Raw genomic sequence first — 20,315 nt, forward strand, 5'->3', positions numbered from 1 at the left:
TTCATCTGCTTCATCCTAGACAATTCAGTGCTATGTAAATACTCAATTGACAACCCAGAAGAGAAGAGATACACTGTGAAACATCTGTTGTCAAACACGAAATACAGACTAGTGGTTAAAGCATACACAGGTGGAGGAGAAAATCCAATTGTTAACTTTAGGTACATAGATACACCATTTAACTGTGAGTATTGGTTGTGGAAAATTTGTCTTCTAGTGGGAGGATGGGATGACTTAAAAGGTTTGAATAACCTTCCTTTCTCAAGAGAAAGTGTTTAATTCAATGTACCGTGCACTTGAAAAAGGCTCCAACTGAGAAATTAAATGTGCATACCAACACAACATTTTGATACTTTTAAGTAGCATTTTTTAAATTATTTTAGAATGAAAAGAATTTTACATTTACATTTTTATTTAAGACTTACACCTTTCTGGGCAAAAAGCTTAATATATGCACATTTGCATGGCTAATGAGTCCCATTTTCAAGAAAGCACTGAAAAATTGTAATTTTTATTTAAATAGTTTTCTAATAGGAAAAACCACAGATCTGTGTTCAAACAGGTAATTTCTGTATGAACTCTTGAAATTTAATATTGATTCTTACTATCATGAGTCTTCAAACCCACTGCCAAGTTAACTCCTTCATAAAGCATTAAAAAAGGGTTGTTGGCTTGAGCAATGTAGTTTGTAACTGATTGAAGTAGAATGGAAATCATTTGCTTGTAGCTCTGTTTCCTTGAAAATACCACACAGCAGTTGTGGTTGTGAAGCTTATGATCCAAATTTGAGATGTCTGGTTTTGAAAAGTTTGTTGGAGGTGAAGAGGGAGAGAAGGAGTGAAGCATTAGCTCATATACAAGGAGACTTCATGTTTTAGGCTGATGAGCAGAGCAGAGTCTCGAAGCTCCTGACACCCTCACAGGAGGCAGTTCTGCCTCTTACAAATGGGTTCCAGCTTCCATGCTCCAGCCTTCTGTTGCAGAGGCCCAGACATTTGTACAGCCACTCAGGGAACCAAACTGGGGGCCTAATTAAACAAGGAAAGATAAAAGGAGAATTTAACATGTGCCCACTCCTTGCTGGGCTGTGTGATAGGGACACACAAACTTGCAGGCACAGGGCAGCTGACTAGTGTTCCCCCTTGGTCTGCTTACTACAGCCTCAACTGCCTGTGAAAGGCACAGCCCAAGGCTGTGTCTTCCATTGAGAAAGCAGCAGTGAGATTCTTGTGTCAGCATAAAACCTAGGAGAGCACAATCACTTGTGCAGCACCTGTCTTGTTACAGTCCTCCCATACCAGAGGTGCAGATGTTCTTTCAACATCTCATGATAAAAACCTCTCTTCTTAAGTGATATGAGAAAACCTAAACCAGATAGTTGAGCAAGGTTGTTGTTGTCGTTGTCTTAACTTTTGGAAAGCTACTCTTATAGTTAAGATGCCAACATGAAGATAACTTTAAAATATTCTCATAATAATTCAGTTTTGGTAAAGGAAGTCAAGGATTTACAGTGGTATCCCAGAACTTCCATCCACCCTATCTGTCCAGCAAACACCACAAAGTTTTACTTTGTGGCAGGCATTGCACATGGGCCTGATGTAATTTTTGTCTCAGAAACTTGGGTTATATTAAATTCAACAGGTGTGAAATTGACAGCAAAATTTTAATGTATTTTTCTTTCATAGTAAACATCCTGTACCTTCTACTTCTGCTAGTGATAGTTCCAGCACTAGCAGCAGCTATATGCCTCTGGAAGATTAAGTGGTAAGTTATAGTGCACATTTATGTTGTAGAGAAGTAGTACAATTCACATGCCACAGCTGCAGCTTGTTGCTTCCAGCATGTTGTAAGGCCACATTAATTTTTTCCTTCTGCTGTACACCTGTGTGGATGTTTTAAGTATTCGCCTTGTGGCATTTCTGAGAAACTCATCATCTGCTGCTTTTTCTGTACCCACCCCATTGTGTTGCTTTTGCTGGTAGAATATGCTTTGATGGGAGTACGAAGACCTCATTTGTTTTGCTGTCTTGTTTCCAGGGTGCAGGAGTGCTGCTGTCCTGTAATACCTCATCCTAACAAGAGCAGAGTGCTGTCATTCAAAGAGTTTAATGTAAGATCAATTAAAAAAATATGATTTACTTATGTATACATTCTTTGATAACCAAAGTTTTAGAAAAATACTTTTAAGACAACATTAGAAGTCCTTGATGTAATCACTCCCTTTTCTCTGAGTGGGCTTCTTCCATTGAGTAATTTTGTTTTATGATTCTGCTGTAGATCGGTTCTGAGAAAGTGTTGAAGATAAGTGACTGCATTCCTGACATGCTAGCAGTGGATAGTAAGGCTGAAGCCCAGAAATTGCATCCACAGAGCCCATTGTCTTCAACATCAACAGCAGAGAAGACTGATGGTCACAGTTCTTCTTGGATTTATGCTAAAGAAAATGAAGAGAGAGACTTTACACCCACACCTACACCCCAGACTCATACTTGGTTTGCAAATTTTGCCTATTCTTCTCATCTTGCAGTTGACTCTGACTCCTATCAAATACCAGAGACACTAGAGGCAAGCAAACCAAAACTGTCAGTAGCGCTGTACCAGCCACACTACTATGATATTTTTAATGAAGATGCTGCCTCAACACCCAGAGAAACATGTGGCAGAAAGGCCAGTCTCAAATATATTTCACAAACGCCTGTGCACTGCCTAGGGAGGAGACTTTGATGGATGCTCTTCCACTGAGTCTGTCCTGTGTTTAGTTACACAATATAAATGTTACACAATATAAATAAGGATTACTAAAACCTTAACTTCTTCTGATGAAGGCTTTCACAGATGCAACTACCCCACTTCTGTTAATGCTGCAAAGCTCTTGATTCAGAACTAGTTTAGAAATAATGACTTGCGTAGGAATGACGTGTGCAGTGGTTTCATCCCAAGCTATGGGCCCCATGTGAGATTTACAGGATGTTTTGCAGTCTGTATTACATAGCAGGATAGATGGATCCACAGGAGTTACTCATAGCCTCATGCAAAAAAATACTCCGTTTTGCAGAGATTAAAAATCAATTCAGAAAACAAAGGGGCAAGTTAAAAAAGACATCAGGTTGTACTCAAGGAGTTTGCTTCACTTGCTGTATTCTGTGCAGGTTTTCTACCCACTTGTGCCACCCCTAACCCGTGTGTGTTGTACAGTTGTGCATAGAGCATTACCAAGCTCCAGAGTCTGCCCCAGCCCAGTGGCACCAGTGGGATGGGTTGTATTTTTTCTCTCTTAAATGGTGTAAGGAGTCAACATGGAAGGGTCACCTGCATTTGGTGTGGTGCATGTCTGAAAGATCTGGGTGTCCTGCCCTGTGCACTAGAATTCAATGGTCTCTTGCTTTTACTTTACCCATCTTCTACCTACCACTGGTGGGTGACAGAGCACAGAAAACACATTTTTGTTGTACTTGTCCCTGGTAGTGGGTTGTCACTCACATTTCAGAAAAATGGGGTCCTCACACTTCTGACTTCTCTGCTTGAAGGAATGTTAAACAATGTTCCAAATGTTAAACAAAATCCTCCTAAGTAAACAAGAAATGTCAGGACTTAAATGAAAAGGAGTTTTTTCAGCAGGACAGCTGTTTGCAGAGGTGTTGCCATGGCATTGTCTCTGCTTTTGCTCATGAATTTAATTCTTTTGGCTTTATCCCTCCTGTTACCTAGCATACTCCAAACAGCCAGGTAAGCAGACATGGGAGCCAGGTGTTAGGTGCATGAAACCCATTTCTGAAGAACATTATATCCAGGCTGTGTATCAGCTAGATCTTTCATGACTGCTTTGGCATGTATATAAAAAAGGGTTTTTTATTGCAATGCTCAGAATTCCTTCCAGTAAGCAGCAGTTAATTTGGTCTTCAATTTTAATTCTAAAAATTGCACACCTGTAATGAAGCAAAATATTTGGAATTGTGTCTGAAGCTTTGATCAGATTAACCTCCTTAGTGCACAAGGAAACCTTTAGTTTTGTCTAATTATGTTACTATCTGGAATCTTTCGAAAATAAAAGATTTCACCTTAAAATCACAAAGTTAGTAGTCACAAGGGAGAAAATGAAGTGTTTTTTTCAACTTGATAGTCAGCTAATTTGCTAAAAGGCAATTAGTTAACTAGCTAATTATACTCTTTAAAACTTAAGCTGCTGTAGACAGAAATGAATTTTGATACCAAAACATATATAGGTTTTATATTTTTGCTTATGGATATTGGTGTAATGTCCATGAGTTGTGTTGCAATGGGAAAAACAACAAAGCCTTATGAAGAGTTTGGCCAAGAGAAGTGTTGACTGTGAATGGAGGGAGAAGCTTTCAGGCAGGCCAAGGTAAGGTAGAACCAGCAAAGGTGCAAATGCTCAGATGGCTAATTAGAGGTTAGAGGTACCCAGTCAACAGACTGTGTTGTGTCCACATGTAGGATATACACAAATCTGCTTGGGAAGAAGAAAACAAACAAAAAGAAGCATTATATATAGCCCTTTCTTTCAGCCTTCAGGCAGTGAAGTAAGGAAGCATATCTGGTTACAGTCACCTGAAGTCCTGTTCAACTGAGCATAGGGAAGAGAGGAGGCTGATACTATTCCATGGAGACATCTCAGAGAAACTTCTCCTTTTACATCACTCTCAACCGAGATACTGTGAATTCAGAATGTTGATACCACCATATCATTACAACTTAGAACAGTTCCTTCTCCAAGTGTTTAATCACATCATCTGGACTTGTATAGCTTAAAAGCTTTACTGGTGGGGAAAAAGGCCAATAAACAGAAGTCAGCTGTTCTGCTCCTACACAAATAAAACTTCCTGTCTGTGCCTTTCCAAATAAGTCCTCTGTATTTAAGAAGGTTTTGAAGGTATCCCAAATCAGAAGCTGCACATCTAAGGAATTCTGATACACAAGTCAGTTGAAGTCAGACTATCCCATGAAACACTTTAAATTTCTATATGCTGCAGTTCCTCTTGCCAGAGGACAGTTTCAGCATTGCACAAATTCCTACTTCTGCCAAGCTGCTGGGGAGTGAGTGGAGGGGGCTGTGTGGGTAGTGTCTCCACCTGTGCCTTCTTAAGTGGGTGAGACACTGTGGCCTCTTGAGAGTCCCACCTCAGCTCCAATGCTCTTTCTTAGGAGAAAGTTTATCTGGAAGCAAGGAAACTCTTAACAGGTACCAGATTGCTCAGTTATTTGGTTAAGTTAGGTCTTCTATCTATAAACCTTTCTGCTCGCTGTGTGATACCTGGTAAGTCATGGGTCCATAAAACCACCTGTGCTTAAATGCACACCAGCAGGATTCCAAGGAGGATAATGGTTTTGCCACAGCCAAAGGGTAAGGTCCAGGCATGAGAACTAAACACTTAGAAAAGTATTTTTGCATGGGTGGGATGTGCGTATAATTTATTTTCTAAGACATCTGTCATAACAAAATGGAAAATTAACCTTAGTACCAGCATGCTAAGTTTTTAAAATACAAAACGGTCCTATGGACTTTTAAAGCACCTCCTTCCAGTTTTACAAGACATCTGACAAAGCATTGACATAAAATATATTTTGACAGATGTTTATTTGGAAGGCTTCAGGCTGTTCTAGTTGAGTAGCAACTTACAAATACAAATAAAATTCTAACCCATTTCTAGTGCTGAAAGGTACATATGAGACCAGAACAACTATAAGAAGGTTAAGTATATTTTATTAACAATGCATCCCTTTCATAAGATTACGCTTCAGGAGGCTTTTAATGCCCATTGACATGAACTGTACACAATACCGAAAAAAAACCCAAAAACCAAAAAAACCCAAAACAAACCAAAACACCACATACACAAAAGAAAGAAAAAAAAAATCAAGGTGGGCAATACCGTTTTGGGACAAGCCTCTTTAAATTATACAGAGCTCAATGCAATATTCTTACGGAAAATATAGAAATACTTTTTCTTCCTATGTTACAGGTATACAATATAAATCAGATTTTAATGTCTGCTCAGTGACCTACAAACACTAGATCCTCCAAATATGTAGCAGCGTATTACTAAATAAAAAAAAAGACCACACAGCACAGGGAGAGTAAGTCTTGAGATATTCCTTGATCCCTTCCCCCCCCAGATTGATTAGATATTCTCTTGTAATACAACTTTAGGGATGCTGACAGCCCAGTACTAGAACAATTTTTCAAATAAATCTACAAAATTTTATCCCCTAAGCACATTTCATCTTGTGCTAAAACATCCTACTCAGTGGTGAAATGGCATGTTACACTTTTTGGCATAAATTACATTTTTCAAATAAAATAGTGTATTTTACAAAGCAACTCAACCAAAATGTGCAATTTCTGCATGCTGTGGCATTTCTATCCATCTATGTTATAAAAATAGCCTAAAGAAAATCCACATTTTTTTACCAAACATACAAATCCGTTGAAAACAAAACTATCTAGGGAACCAGAATCAGGAGCTAAAAACCAATGAGAAGGGGGGCTTTTAGCAAAATAAGAATGTGGTTTCTAGCGTGTTCCCAAGTCTTTCAGAGCTCTCAGAATTTAGCCTGACCTAGTATACCTTTATTAAGCATACAGTAATTTAAGTGTAACTTGAAAAAAGGTGCTACAGGACCTGCTTGCAGTTGGCTTCCATGAAGCTCTAAGTGACAACTCCAGCACAGTCCTGCCAGGAGGTGAGCAGAAACCTCGGAGATGCTCTGAAGCCTAGGAAGAATCTTTCCATAGTAATTGCTCAGCTTGAACTCACAAGGTTAACACCAGCTTCTCATAGTCCAAAAAGCCAAATACCAGGACACAGACTAAGCAGCAGCAACTCTTCCATCTCTCACTAGGCCTTGATTATTTCTTGAGAAGCTACCTTTCTCTTGACACACCTAAAGGTGCAATAGGATTTGTCAGTCTCTTTCTTACTGCAAAGTACAACTCTCTTGTTCAAGACTACTATATAGGTTTCAAAGTAATAGAGCAAAAAAAACCAAAAAACAAAAAAAAGAGCAATATCCTCACCTCTGCCCTTTTTTTACATGTTTATTAGGGCAGCTTACTTAAGAGTGCCAAGCCACTGTGCCCTAAAAAATACTTCAGCACTTTGTTGTGTCTTGGCAAAAAATAACAGAACTCCATAAGAGCACATTTAGGGTATGCATTTCAGGTCAAATAAGAACTGTCAGGTGAGGACACACCATATTGTGTTAGAAGCACAACATGCCAACAATTGAACATACAATTTAAGAACCTCAAAGACTGATGATCTCCAGCTCCAAATGTCCCCAACATCTGGAAGCCTTCAGCATCTCTGAATTTCAGACACCAGAAAAATTCTCTCTCTCCCAAAAGGACACTTGAAGCACCCAGCTTTGTCTGCCTTCCGACTCCATGGGGAGAAAGAAGTCCTTGAAGAAGTAACTGGGAGACATTTAGTTAGCTCACTGCCCTTTGGAAAGGGCTATTCCTTTCCACTGATTGAGAAAGGAGACTTAGAAAACCAGACAAATGACATAGCAGACTAAACGTGATGTATTTCACAGCCAGCCCCTCCCTCCCACACAGGCTTCCTCCTCAGAGATGAGTATTTTTTGTTAGCATGTTGAATGATTCAGGAGTTTTTGTCACCACAGCAACCAAACTGTATTTGTATATAGTGTAAGCAAGCACTATGCTTTACCATTTATTCAACAGCATCACAAATCATTTGCACTGGAAAAATACAAAGCAGGGAGTTTGTCAGCTTCCCTTGCAAACCTTTCTAGAAAAAGTGGAAGGATTCTTTATTAGGGTTAATATAAGCACATTTTTTATTTACTACTGTTTACTTTTGAAATCTGATAATGAAGCAAATAACACCCCCAGATAAGAACTTTAAAGGGATATTAAAAAAAAAAAAATCTACAGAATTAGAAATTCACAGTTTATAACTAGACCAATATCAAATTCCTTCAGTAAGAGTATCCCCTTCATTTGCCAATTAAAATGAAACAATAATGTGAGCTAATGTAAATAGGTAAATTAATTCTAGAAATGTTGTAGCCTATGTACACTACAGACTTTACATCCTTGATGCATACTTGCTGAAATCTACTGACACTCATACGCTTTCAGGAAAAAAAAGTCGTGTTTAATAACTGAATTTGCAGCTATAATTTGTACGGCAAGTTTCTGATGCCATGGATCCCCACACAAGCAAGAACTTAAGAACACTGAAACATTTCAGGATAAAAACTCTTTTAAAAAGCATCTTGATGTGGCTTTTGCTTCTTTTTATAATCAGAGGCCTTCTTATGGTGCTTTCTACATTAAGTGCTATGGGTTAAATGGTAACAAATTAACAAAGGTGGGTTTTTTGTTTGGTTTTTTTTTTTTTTAAAATACAAGTGATAAAAAGCTGTTTATTTTGCTTTAACTGCAGAAAAATAACATGGAGTTGTTTGATGTAACCCCATCTAGTTATTAAAGCAAATCTCTCATACTCTAGCCTAACTGAGGTAGTGTTTGAAACTACTGCTTAAGATATGCTAGCCCCATTTTTGGGAAAACTACATTATTTCCTTTGGAGTTTATACCACTATTTGGTCTACTGTGATTGACATTTTGGTTTTACAGAAGCATTTGTTTCTTATGACCAGAGATGTCCAATGGTTACTGCTGTGGTATGTTCTCAGCGCATTTCAAACACGCCTTGACACAGTTTATCTGCGTCACTGACCCTAGAAGGGTTGTATTATTCCTTTTTTTTTTTTTTTTCCTATCTTTCAGTGGGAACTCAAGTAAGGATCATCTTAAGAACTAAATTTATCTATGAGCAGCAACTTACAATCTGCTTTACCAGAGCCTGGTGGTGTGCAGTACACATAAGAACTAAGTGAAGTGAAAGCTGCAAAGCAGTGCTTATGTGGCAAGATGAAATTTCCAGTAAGAGTGAATAAATTCTACAGTTCACTAGGAGTCATGTTTTACTGTTCACAGGACTACTTACTGAAATGTCCAATAGCATACCAAATAAACAGCTATAAGCATCAGGGTAAATTTCACTTATCTTAAGTACTAATTTGACAATTATAAAAAATGGTAAAAGTGAATGGATAAAAATATGTTCTACTCAGTACAGTCCAGCTGAATTATTGACCTATATCAAAATCAAAGGATAATCCCTTCTATTACAGGCATTCTAACAAAGGTGGCCATGCTACTGTATATACACATTTGCATATATTTTTGTTACCTTCATATAGAGGCTTCTGAACCTACAGATCCATGATAAAAGTGATGGGGATTCCTATTTTTTTTTTTAAGCTTGCACTCATTAGTTTAGAAATCTCACTAGTGATGTGACAGAAGCAACCAGTCATTAACAGTCACCATATCTTGTAACTTCTGCAGCAAGTCTTAAATACCAATATAAAACTAAGTACTGCTGCTCCAAAATTTGGTACTTAAGGCTTTTCACTACAATTATTAGTCCTATCTGATGCTTGATCACTCATCCACTTAAAATTTAAATAAACCTCTGATTTTATAAAAGGCTGTTTCCATGGAACTTGGAAAACACTCCTATATTGTCTTCTCACGAAAGCAGCAATGATTAAATGTTTTCAAGTTTAGTTTATACAATATTCATTTATCTGATATAAATCATGCTTTTTAAAGGACTTTAGTTAAGAGTAAGACCAACATCCATCCTTTGTGAGCGTGAGTGTAGAAACTGCAAACATATGCACATAATTCAGGGAAAACAATCTGATTTGAGCATTTTAAATTATTCCTTACTTTTAAAACCAAACTGTAGTGAAAATCCTTAACTGGTTCAGATGAGATACATGTATGTAAATGCAATGAAATAGGAGAGACTGTTAATACAATGATTTATAGCTATAGAAATATTAAAATAACTTAAATGAACCTCAGATTCACGTAGGTTTTTCTATCTGTCTGAAGTTACAAACCCCCAAGTAGTGTTATAAACAGTACAAAAAACAACAGACAAATGCTAACATTATCCCCTAGCATCCATGATTACAGCATGGCTCCCCATCGCTGACAATGGAATGCACTCTCATTGCTCCGATTCCTGGTTATCAAAAGCAAGGCATTGTTCTGCTTCTCTGGAACAGAATCGGAAGTCAGTCAAAAAAGATGTCTCTTTGTGTTGTCCTATGCGTGTTACCTTATGGTAGAAAATGAAATGAAAACTTGTGGAGGTGTTCAGTGCTCGGCTCTTGCATATACTGGTAATTACTATTATTAAAACTATGGTAATGTTTAATATATCCCCAATGAGCTCAAAAGACTTGGGCAGTAATTGGTTGAGGAAGAAAAAGTTTTCAGTTCAGTCTCCAGGTACCAGTAGCTTCTGGAACAGTCCAGAAGATGATGCTCCAAGCTTTTTATCCAGTCAGTCAGAGGTTGTTTGAGCATTTCAGAAAGTCTATATGCAATGCACTGCACGTGTCAGAGGTCAGGAATCAGCTGATGGATCAATTACTGGTTGTTTTGTTGGTGCTGCTAAAATAGCCTCTGCTTCTTCATGCATCTGAAAGAAAAAGATGGATGAAGTATTGATGCTTTTAGAGATTTACTAGAGTGACATCATAAACTATCTTCCTTGAAGATATGTCTGAAAGCATCTTTTATTCAGAACAAGCAACCTGCACCTGGCTGCCACATTTTGGTGCATTCAATGCATCTGAGCTTTCCACTTACCTGTAAGAACTGTACATCCTGAAACAGCTCCTGAATGAACCTTCGAGATGGGAGTCGAAATGTACAATGTGCTAACAGGTACGACACCTCAGAGTAAAGGCAAATGTCATCAAATGCTTGGGGATACTTCTCCTTAATTCTGAAAAAGTGAAAAAAGAAGAGTTTGTAAGTCTTGAATAGATTTTCATCACAAATTTCCACCACATATTGGTGGTTATCATTAACAAAATAGAACTCCTCAGTACTAGGCATTATCAATTCTGGATGTGGAGAAGCAAGAAAATAAAAATGGACAGTATTATTCTGTGTTAAACTGGAAGAAATATATATTAATGAGATAAAATAAAATACACAATTTGAAAGCCATATAGAATTGAGATCTCATTGTCTTAACATAAGAGATGTACAAAAATAATAGTTTTATTACAAAAAGAGATGGCATCCACATGTACAAACTTAATAAAAAGTACATAAGAGGTACCAATTACCTGTAAGCATTAAAACAAAAATGAGCATTTCTGCAATTTCTTTTAGCAGTTGCATGTAGTTTTTCAAAGCCACTGGTCTAGGAACCAACAGGTTTTAGTATAACATGTGCTCCCTAGGTTTATATTCGCCTATTTTAAGATTATTTTTTTCTATACATTAATTTCAGTAGCTGTACTCTTGCTTAAATCAGATCTGTGTTTCTCAAGAAGTTACTTTCAGTTTTTTGTTATTCTTATCTGATCTACATTACTTGGCAGAAATAACAAGAATTACTGCTTTTTAAAAATGCATGATATCTGAGGTATAAAATGAAATATAACTACAGTTGAATTACTGATTTTAAAAATACTGGGAAGGAGGAAGAAACTAGACACAGAGCAAACATTAAAAGAAAAACTCTTTGTTTAGCTGTTACGTTAAAATAAATTATTCAGTAATATCTGCTTGACAATTTTTTGAAAAATCACAGAGAAGATTAATCATGGCCCCAGATATCTGAGAGAATACATACAAAATGTTCCTGAAACATCTGAAATGTATTGAACTTACGTCAGGAGTCCAGTTTCATGGCCCTTAGTTCCCACTGAACTACTGAGATTGATTACTAAACGTAAGACTTCTTTCCGCAGAAGTATTCTGCACACTGGTGTATCATCTGGGATTGATTTTACTCCTGGAAAAACAAATTAAACAGCATGGAGCTCAAATATAAAAGTCTCTGATAGCTCTAATCTGATGTGGCGTAAGTCTGTTTCAGCATTCCATAAATTTGAGACACCTGCGTATGTATTTATATATGTAGACCCTTCTCTGGAAAGAAGTAGGGGACCTGTTACATGGGATACAGAGAAGGCTGAGGTACTCAAGGACTTTGCTGCCTCAGTGTTTACCTGCAAGTGCTCAAGCAACACCTCCCAAGTCACAAAAGCAAAGGCATGGATGGGGAGAATGAAGAACCATGGTAAGGGTAGAGCAGATTTGAGATCTCTGGCTAATAGTTTGATGCCCAAGTGAAGATCAGTGATGAGTAGTGGTGATGAGTTCCTCAGGGGTCAGTACTGGGACCAGTGCTGTTTAACATCTTTGTTGGAGACATGGACAGTGGAATTGAGCATATCCTTGTTAAGTCTGCAGGTGACACCAAGCTGTGTTGTGTGACTGGCATGCTAGAGAAGGGATGCCATCCAGATGGATCTAGGCAGGTTTGAGAAGTGGGCTCACGCAAACTGCACAAAGTTCAACATGGCCAAGTGTAAGATTCTGGACCCGGACTGAGGCAATCCCATTCACAAACACAGGGTGTGAGGAGAAAGGATTTAGGACTGCCTCAAGAAGAAGGGCTTGGGGGTGAGTATCTTAAGTTTAAAATGAGTACTGATAGATGCCTGCAGCCCAGAAATGTCCTGGGCAGCACCAAAGGAAGCACAGACAGCAGGCTGAGGGAGGTGATTCTCCCCTCCTCTACTCTGCTCTTGTGAGACCCGTATCTGGAGTACTGTGTCCAGTTCTGGAGTCCCCAAACGGGGACATAGAGCTCTTTGAGTGTGCCCAGAGGAGAGTCACAAAAATGACCAGAGGGCTGGAGCACTTCCCCTGTGAAGACAGGCTGAGGAAGTTGTAGTTGTTCAGCCTGGAGAAGAAGAGACTCCGAGGTGACTTTATATCAACCTTCCAACACCTGAAGGGGGCCTACAAGAAAGCTGGGGTGTGTGGCAAGAAGACAAAGGGCAGTGGTTTAAAACTTGAGGAGGGGAGACTTAGGCTAGGTATTAGAAAAAACTTCTTTACTGTGAGGGTGGTGAGATTCTGCAACAGGTTGCCCAGGGAACTTGTGGCTGCCCCCTCCCTGAAGCATTCAAGGCCAGGTTGGATGGGGCATTGAGCAATCGGGTCTTGTGGGAGGTACCCCTGACCATACTGGGTAGATGGAACTAGATGCCCTAGCCATTCTATGATTTACACAAAATCCAGTAGTTTTTTACGTTGTATTTTTTAACATGAGTGTGGAAATAAAAGGCAGTCAATATGCTTGTAATGCCAGATGCAGAGCTATTTAATGAGCTGCAGAAATGCCGTACAGCAAAAAGAGCAGAGTTTAAAAGTGTGTTCTCTCATCTGCCATAACTATGGCAATTCAGTTACCTTCCTGGCTAACAATGAAATAATTCAAAGGCATTTTCTTTGGTTCTTGACTTTATTCCTGTTCTTCTGCTATTGTTTGTTTTGGTTTTTTTAAAAACAATGACCATTACTTAGCTGCAGTATATATAGATGAAATACGGTACTTCCACAATATCTGAAAAATACTTTAGGATTTATAGTCTCTAATAATAAAACAATTTTCAAACTTACCCAGTACAAGCTCTGTACTCTTGGTGCTGCTAGCTGAACCATGGGACACTGCATCACTACAGCCTGAAATTCCAGAAAATTTGGAGGAATGCGCATCTAAGTGATTGTGTATGGTCTGCCCACACCAGTCAGGATAAGGAATGTCTGAAAAATCTGACATAAACAAGATGTTGCATCTTTGTTATTCACATTTTTCCTCACTTTAAATACTTTTCTTGTTTTTCAACATTGGTAAGCATGCAGGACACTGATGTACTAAAGTACTGTACTTTATAAACTATCTGGAAACTAGATGCTGAATTTTGGATAAATAATACTCAAAATTGCTATTAAAAATATCTTTTTAAAAATCTGAAAATACCTCAGTAAAAATAATTAACTCTCTTAGACACTGACAGAAGCCTAAAAACTTCCGTCACACAGAGCTCTTATTGATCTCTCTGTGCTCGATTTTATGTAACATAATAAAGATGCTCATACATATGCCTATTTTTCCCTTTATATAAATATCAGAGGTGTTGCAGAAAGGGCTCTGACTTTACCAGTGGAAAGATGCGATGAGTAAGATTCTTTTGAGAGGTTTCAATATCCACAGATTCTGGCATTTTGAATTTAGAGAGATTAATAGAAAATCCATGCTTTTAATTGTTGCCCAGTAAAAGAAAAAACAGTAAAAGAAGGGACTTTTACCTAGTACAACCCCTTGCTCACAGAAGGACTCATCTTGAAATGAGATAAAATTACACTGGCAAGAGCTTCCTCATGTTCAATTGGAATTTCTACTCCTACAGCACAGCAAAGTTTATGGGCTCCTGCCCTTTTAGCTGTGTGCCTCTGACAAGAATCTGTCTCTGCTGCACCTGTAATCCCCCTATGCACTTTGAAGACTACAAATGGGACTGTATTTGTCCTCTCCTCTTGATACTGAATTCAAACTCAGCTCTCTGGGCCACTGCTCATATTCTGCATATCATTCCCTTTGCCAAAAGTGCCCTTTACATGTTACTGCCTGAATGTGTAACGTTTGTAAAACGATGAGGATTCCTAGTAAGCATCCATTACTGATTTAGCTTTTTAATTTAAAAAAATTCTGAAAATTCTGTTAAGAATCTCAAATTATGAAGACAGATGACTAAATCCCAGAAACTACAGCTCAACTTCAACAGACTCCCCAGACTGCCTTTGTTTTGTCTCATGGTAAACACTTACTTTGTAGCCAGAGATTTCACTAGTTTGAGAGCAAGCCTCAGTTTTCAGGACATGGATTTTAAATACCAAGTAAGAGTTCAAATTCTGTATTTTGGTAAACTCTTAGAAACACTTTAAAAAAATCCCAACATGCAGATTCATTCTACCAGCATTAGAAAACAAAAATATGTAAATGACCATCTAAATAGGAATGGTTTCACAGCGAGTTTATTAAACAAGATTAATTTCAAAGTAAATAATCACTAGGGAAAAAAGCTCTTAACAGATTAAGCAGTTTTAAAGATGAGCAAAATTAAGTCTTTTCATTCAGTTTTATCACACTTTCCCACAAGGAACACTAACCTGTACGATTATATGAAGAGTTCACTTTGCTGTTAGGCTGATAACCCAGGATTTGAATGCAGACACAGTAAAGGCAGTTCTCATCTGTGTGCTCCTGTAGTCCTGTATCCTCTGTGTTTTCTAAAAACTGAGAGGCATCTGAACGGCTGGTATTCATTATTTCTGTGAGACTGATCTGCTGTCGGAGCATCTGAAAAGGGCTCTTGACAGAATCACTTGTACCTGATGGAAGACCTGTAGGTAAGCAATTAGACACCAGAAAAAAACCAAACCAAAACCAAGAAACCAACACACTTTCAATTAAATATACATACACACTGTACTTAACTGGTACTAAATACCACACATATTATAAGAATTTATTTGGTAAATCCTAACATTGTATCAGCATTAGTAACAATAATTCCCATGTATCACTAAGATATTATGAATTTTCATAGTACCAAACAAGATTGACACAACAATATACCAGATTTTTAAATGACAAGCACCAATGAACACAGTGAAAAAACCCTACAACTTAGTACCTGTAGCAGGAATGAACTAGACTCAGCAATAAAGAAACAAGCTGAATTTTAGTGACATGTTCTTCCCTGGGTGGGGACTACTGACAAATCAATTTTGAACAAGAGCTGATTTACACTGTTATGTCACAAACCACAGAAACACACTTTAAGGAGAATCACCTTTATATATTACATTAAAAGCACAAAAGAGAATAAAATCAGTAAGGTGTACCTATGTGGATGCTCAAAGTGCTCGTAAAAAAAATTGCAGTATATCAGGAGGCAAGACAACAGCTATCCTAATTAAGAATTAAGAATCTAATTAAGAATCATTTTCAATGCTTCTTTTTCAATCATCCTACTGAAAAGCCACACACTGATGCCCTACTGATTTCCAGCTACTCTAGAGTAAAAAGGAAATATATTTCAGATCAAGACAGGCAGCACAGAGCACTTACAATGCTCTTGTACTATGTTCTATCAATTCTGCTGATCAACCATCATGGAAACATCACAGAAAGACAAAATTTGCTTTCTGAAATACACACTTCACTCCTTTACTGGTTCCTATAAATTCACATGTAATCAAGAGAATTCAAAGTGTAAAAGCTAAGTATATGACATATGACATACACATTTTAGTTTACATTTAGCTACTTTCTTTACTGCAGTAACACTACCATCTTTGATTAGCATTGTGTTTTACTACAAACAAGAATGTGTAGCCTCTCCTTACTCATTTACTAGAGCAGACCCAAGCTTCTATTGCTCCGAGGCAACAGCATACTCAAATTAAATTTAACAGGGAATTAATGATCTGCTATCCTGAATCCAGAATTCAGCCCTCAAAACTTAACAGCTAAAAATAACCTTTTCTATAGGGAAAAATTAACAAATGAACAGCCACCACACCACACACAAATAAACAAAAGAAAGGTTCAAGTGAGGAAAACAATCAGTACCTCCTGCATCAGGTCCAAAGACCTTAGCCCCACGGTCATCAAGTGGAGGTGCGGTTTTCTTCTGGAAATATGGAGTTTCCTTTACCTGGAATATTGAAGTGAAAAATAAAATTATCATACATGATAATCATATGCAAAGGAAAAACAGATTATATAAGGAAAAAAAATAAAATGTTGGCCACTTTTAATAATAATGTCCACTTTTTACTTCAGGAAAGAGAACTTATTAGAGGAGAAAATTAAGAATGGGTTCCTGAGTACTTAGGAAATGCCAAGGAAAAAACCATGATTTTGTGAGTGAATGAATTAAGCCTTGCTTATAAATGGCCAGTAAATGTTAAATCATATTGGTGACAATCTGTAAGGAAGCCAGTGACCCAGAAGTGGCCATTAATGATCTGTCCATGGTCACTGTACACCACTGGTATCTAAGGAAGACAGTGTAAAATTGCCCAGGACACCTAAAACGTTGCCTGCAAGATGTTGCAGAGCCAAGCAGAGAAAGAGTTCAGAAAGAAGAAATCAGGCAACATAAACATGCCCTAATGGTGGCCAAGGAGAAGCAAAATGCATCCATTTCATAAAGGAGGAATAGAGGCATGCAGGATGGAAAACCTTGCCTCTTCTCTAGCTTTAGTAATTTTTTGAGATTAAAAAACAAATTTGGGTTTGAAAGGCAAACCCCTAGCAAAATTAAGCCACCAATTTACTTCTGATATTGACCATGTCCTCATTTTGAAAATCAAGTAAGAGTAGTAAACCCTGTGATGCATGTTTGTTCTATGGAATGTGCTTTAACAAAGTAGAAAGAAGAAGGAAATTGATGAAAAGCTTTAAAATTATCTGTTTAAACTCAAATAAATTTATCTGCAAGGCCAGGTAAAGACAATATAATTTAAAGCCATGAATATATATATTGAATTAAAGTAATATTTTATCAATATGATAGCAGCAGGAAGTTAACTGTATGATTATGCACACTATTTATGGCTGATCAATAAATGTATCAGTTAGGCTAGAGAGGTATTAACAAATGTCCACAGACTATACTCATGTTAGAATAAAAGTAGCTATCAACCAAAACATTAGACATAATATTTGTGCTACCATTGTTTAGCACTTTTTTAACCTACTCTTCATCGTTGTTTATATAACAATATGAAACAGACTGTGATTTTCTGTAATTAAGTTTAGAAAAGAAACACATTCTCCAAAATGTTTTCCTTCTAAGTACCACACCCACTTTTCCTCATTTCGCTAGATTTAAACTATTCTGATGAAAATGCAACAGCTGACTACCTTTCAGTACGAAAATACAAATTAACTCATAAAATTATCACTTACATACCTGAAATATTTCATTGATATCCACTGGGAGAGCAAGGCCAATGTAATCATCAGAGCTACCATAAGTAGCATTAGAAACCATGGAGCGAACAGAAGAGGAACGCTGAAGTGTGTTCTGATTAATAGGACTTAATAAATCTTCTTTATCTAGTGAAGCATAACTTAAAGCTTTCATGAACCTAGAACATTGAGATTGAAAAAAAAAATAAATAAAAAAATCACAAACTTGGTAAACCTCCAATTCCAGCATATTAAAAGAAAGAAGGACTGCTGACATACATTCATCATATTCACATGGTAGACCTGGGACTTGTTATTCTGTCAAACTACAGCTACAAGTTTGTTTTTTATTGTCTCCAGTTGTATCTCATGGTTTGGCAGTTCCTTAGGTAAGAAAATGTTATTTGAATGCCCTAAGACTGGGACTTGGAAGACAGCAGGATGGGATTTCTTCTTAAGGGGCTGTATAGCCTGCAAAACTAACTTACCAGCCTTCAAAATTTTACAGCCCAGACATGGTTAGTCAAGATTTAAGCTTTTAAAGTGCTAACTGTCTCATTTTGAAATGTATGTATACAAATGTTCCTCCCCTGCATATTCAGGAACTCCAAGCTGGCACATCCCTGCAAACACAGAGCTTGAGGCTGCTAAGGCACCAGCACTGCAAGCAGGGAGCGCTCTTTTCATCTACTCTAAAGGTACTACCCATTAGATCACCCAAGCACAGAGGAAGAATGTGCTCAGTGTGAATGCACAAAGAACAAACTAGATCCTGTGCAGCAAGCAGCAACGAGACTAGCAGCCCAAGGAACAAAGAAAACCAGTAGTCTGAGTAAATACCACAAAAGAGAGGAGGCTGGAGAAAAGTCCTCAGTGCTCAAGAGTCCTGATGATGGAAATTTCACATTTAGGCATCTGTCATTCTACTTATATAACAATTTTAAATTTAAAATAACAAACTATAATAATGTTTTCTGCTAATCAACCTATGTAGATGGTCTACATGCAGTGCATTAAAGCTTCCTAGTAAAAGAGACACACCTCAGAAAGAGTAATTTTTTACTGTATTATTGCAATACATTGGGATCTAAAGTGGAGAGTAAGCATGCTTGTAGAGCTATGAGGATGATGAAGGGGCTTGAACATCTCTCCTATGAAGAAAGACTGAGAGAACTGGGGCTGCTTAGCCTTGAGAAAATAAGGTTAAGAGGGGATCTTATTAATGTCTGTAAGTATCTGAGGGGTGGGTGTCAAGAGGATAAGGCCATTCTCTTTTCAGTGGTGCCCAGTAAATAGGACAATGAATAGTGACTTTAAGATAGAACATAATAAGTTCCATCTCAACATAAGGAGAAACTTCTTTACTATGAGGGTGGCAGAACACTGGAACAGGTTGCCCAGAGAGGTTGTGGAGTCTCCTTCTCTGGAGACTTCAAAATCCCACCTGGGTGCAGCCATGTGTGGCCTACTCAAGGTGATCCTGCTTTGGCAGGGGCATTGGATTAGATGACACCTAGAGGTCCCTTCCAACCCCTAACATTCTATGATTCTATGATTTTGTTTCATAACTTTTTGTCTTAGAAATAAATTTCAATATTTTTTTAGATGGCCAACTAAAACGTCTCCTTATCCCTCACAGGTTAATATATTTACACTGAGGTAAAACTAAATTGCCAAGGTTCGGCCAATTTAAGTTGAAGACATTATTATGTAATGGGAATGTGCAGAACACAAGTTATAGGTTATCAATAATTTTCTTGCTACAAATTCTGGCCAATGCTAATTATTGTAGCAGCGATCTTGCAATACAAGTCAATCCATGCTTCAAAACCCAAAAATCTACCAAGTGCATTATTTACTTCATAATAAAGCATTCTCCAATTACTCTTAATGTAAAATTAAAGACGTGAGTATGTTTCCTAAACATCTGTCCCTGGTTTTCCTAGAAAAGCTGACAAAAACATTAGTAGTGATAAACAACAACAAATTCTCATGAAAGCCCATCTCACAGGGCTCAGTCACACAATCAGGACTCGAGATGTGCAGACTAACATTTCTGATGGCTTGTTAAAGATGGAGGGGGAAAACTGAGCCTTTCAAAAGAATTAATGAGAAGGGATAAGCTTTTCAACCTTTTGAATAAAAAGAACAACTAGAAACAACAAAAATCAACTTACAACTGCTAGCTGCTATAAGCACACTTATCTGTCAATGGAGAATGAGTCAAAGATGATTTTCCTGAAGACTGAGAGAACATATATGCCTTGGCATACAAAAAAGGACAAAATATTTCTTTCCAATTTATTAAAGACAAGTTGAGGACATTACTTATCTGGAAGTAGTAACATACTGTGAAATTAAAAGTAATATAGTTTTTCAGTG

At 37.6% G+C, this 20,315-nt stretch overlaps 2 protein-coding genes across 6 annotated transcripts in view; one reads left to right on the top strand and one right to left on the bottom strand.

Annotated features, from left to right (window-relative positions):
* Window positions 1-3,582, top strand: part of OSMR (oncostatin M receptor) — a 30,154-nt gene extending 26,572 nt beyond the window's left edge. For all 4 annotated transcript variants that reach the window (XM_071730645.1, XM_071730646.1, XM_071730644.1 and 1 more), the window contains 4 exons: window positions 20-184; window positions 1,686-1,764; window positions 2,038-2,110; window positions 2,278-3,582. In XM_071730645.1, the coding sequence (XP_071586746.1) occupies window positions 20-184; window positions 1,686-1,764; window positions 2,038-2,110; window positions 2,278-2,724 (764 nt within the window). In that variant the 3' untranslated portion in view covers window positions 2,725-3,582. The remainder of the gene's footprint in view (window positions 1-19; window positions 185-1,685; window positions 1,765-2,037; window positions 2,111-2,277) is intronic.
* Window positions 3,583-8,742: 5,160 nt separating this feature from the next.
* Window positions 8,743-20,315, bottom strand: part of RICTOR (RPTOR independent companion of MTOR complex 2) — an 88,443-nt gene continuing 76,870 nt past the window's right edge. Inside the window, exons 32-38 of one of the 2 annotated variants that reach the window (XM_071730639.1) lie at window positions 17,935-18,112; window positions 16,587-16,671; window positions 15,119-15,352; window positions 13,568-13,720; window positions 11,765-11,888; window positions 10,727-10,865; window positions 8,743-10,556 (exon numbers count right to left, since the gene is read on the bottom strand). In XM_071730639.1, the coding sequence (XP_071586740.1) occupies window positions 10,482-10,556; window positions 10,727-10,865; window positions 11,765-11,888; window positions 13,568-13,720; window positions 15,119-15,352; window positions 16,587-16,671; window positions 17,935-18,112 (988 nt within the window). In that variant the 3' untranslated portion in view covers window positions 8,743-10,481. The remainder of the gene's footprint in view (window positions 10,557-10,726; window positions 10,866-11,764; window positions 11,889-13,567; window positions 13,721-15,118; window positions 15,353-16,586; window positions 16,672-17,934; window positions 18,113-20,315) is intronic. The other variant, XM_071730641.1, reaches the window with a different exon arrangement.

Source organism: Heliangelus exortis, chromosome Z (assembly GCF_036169615.1).
Source record: "Heliangelus exortis chromosome Z, bHelExo1.hap1, whole genome shotgun sequence".
NCBI lineage: Eukaryota > Metazoa > Chordata > Aves > Apodiformes > Trochilidae > Heliangelus > Heliangelus exortis.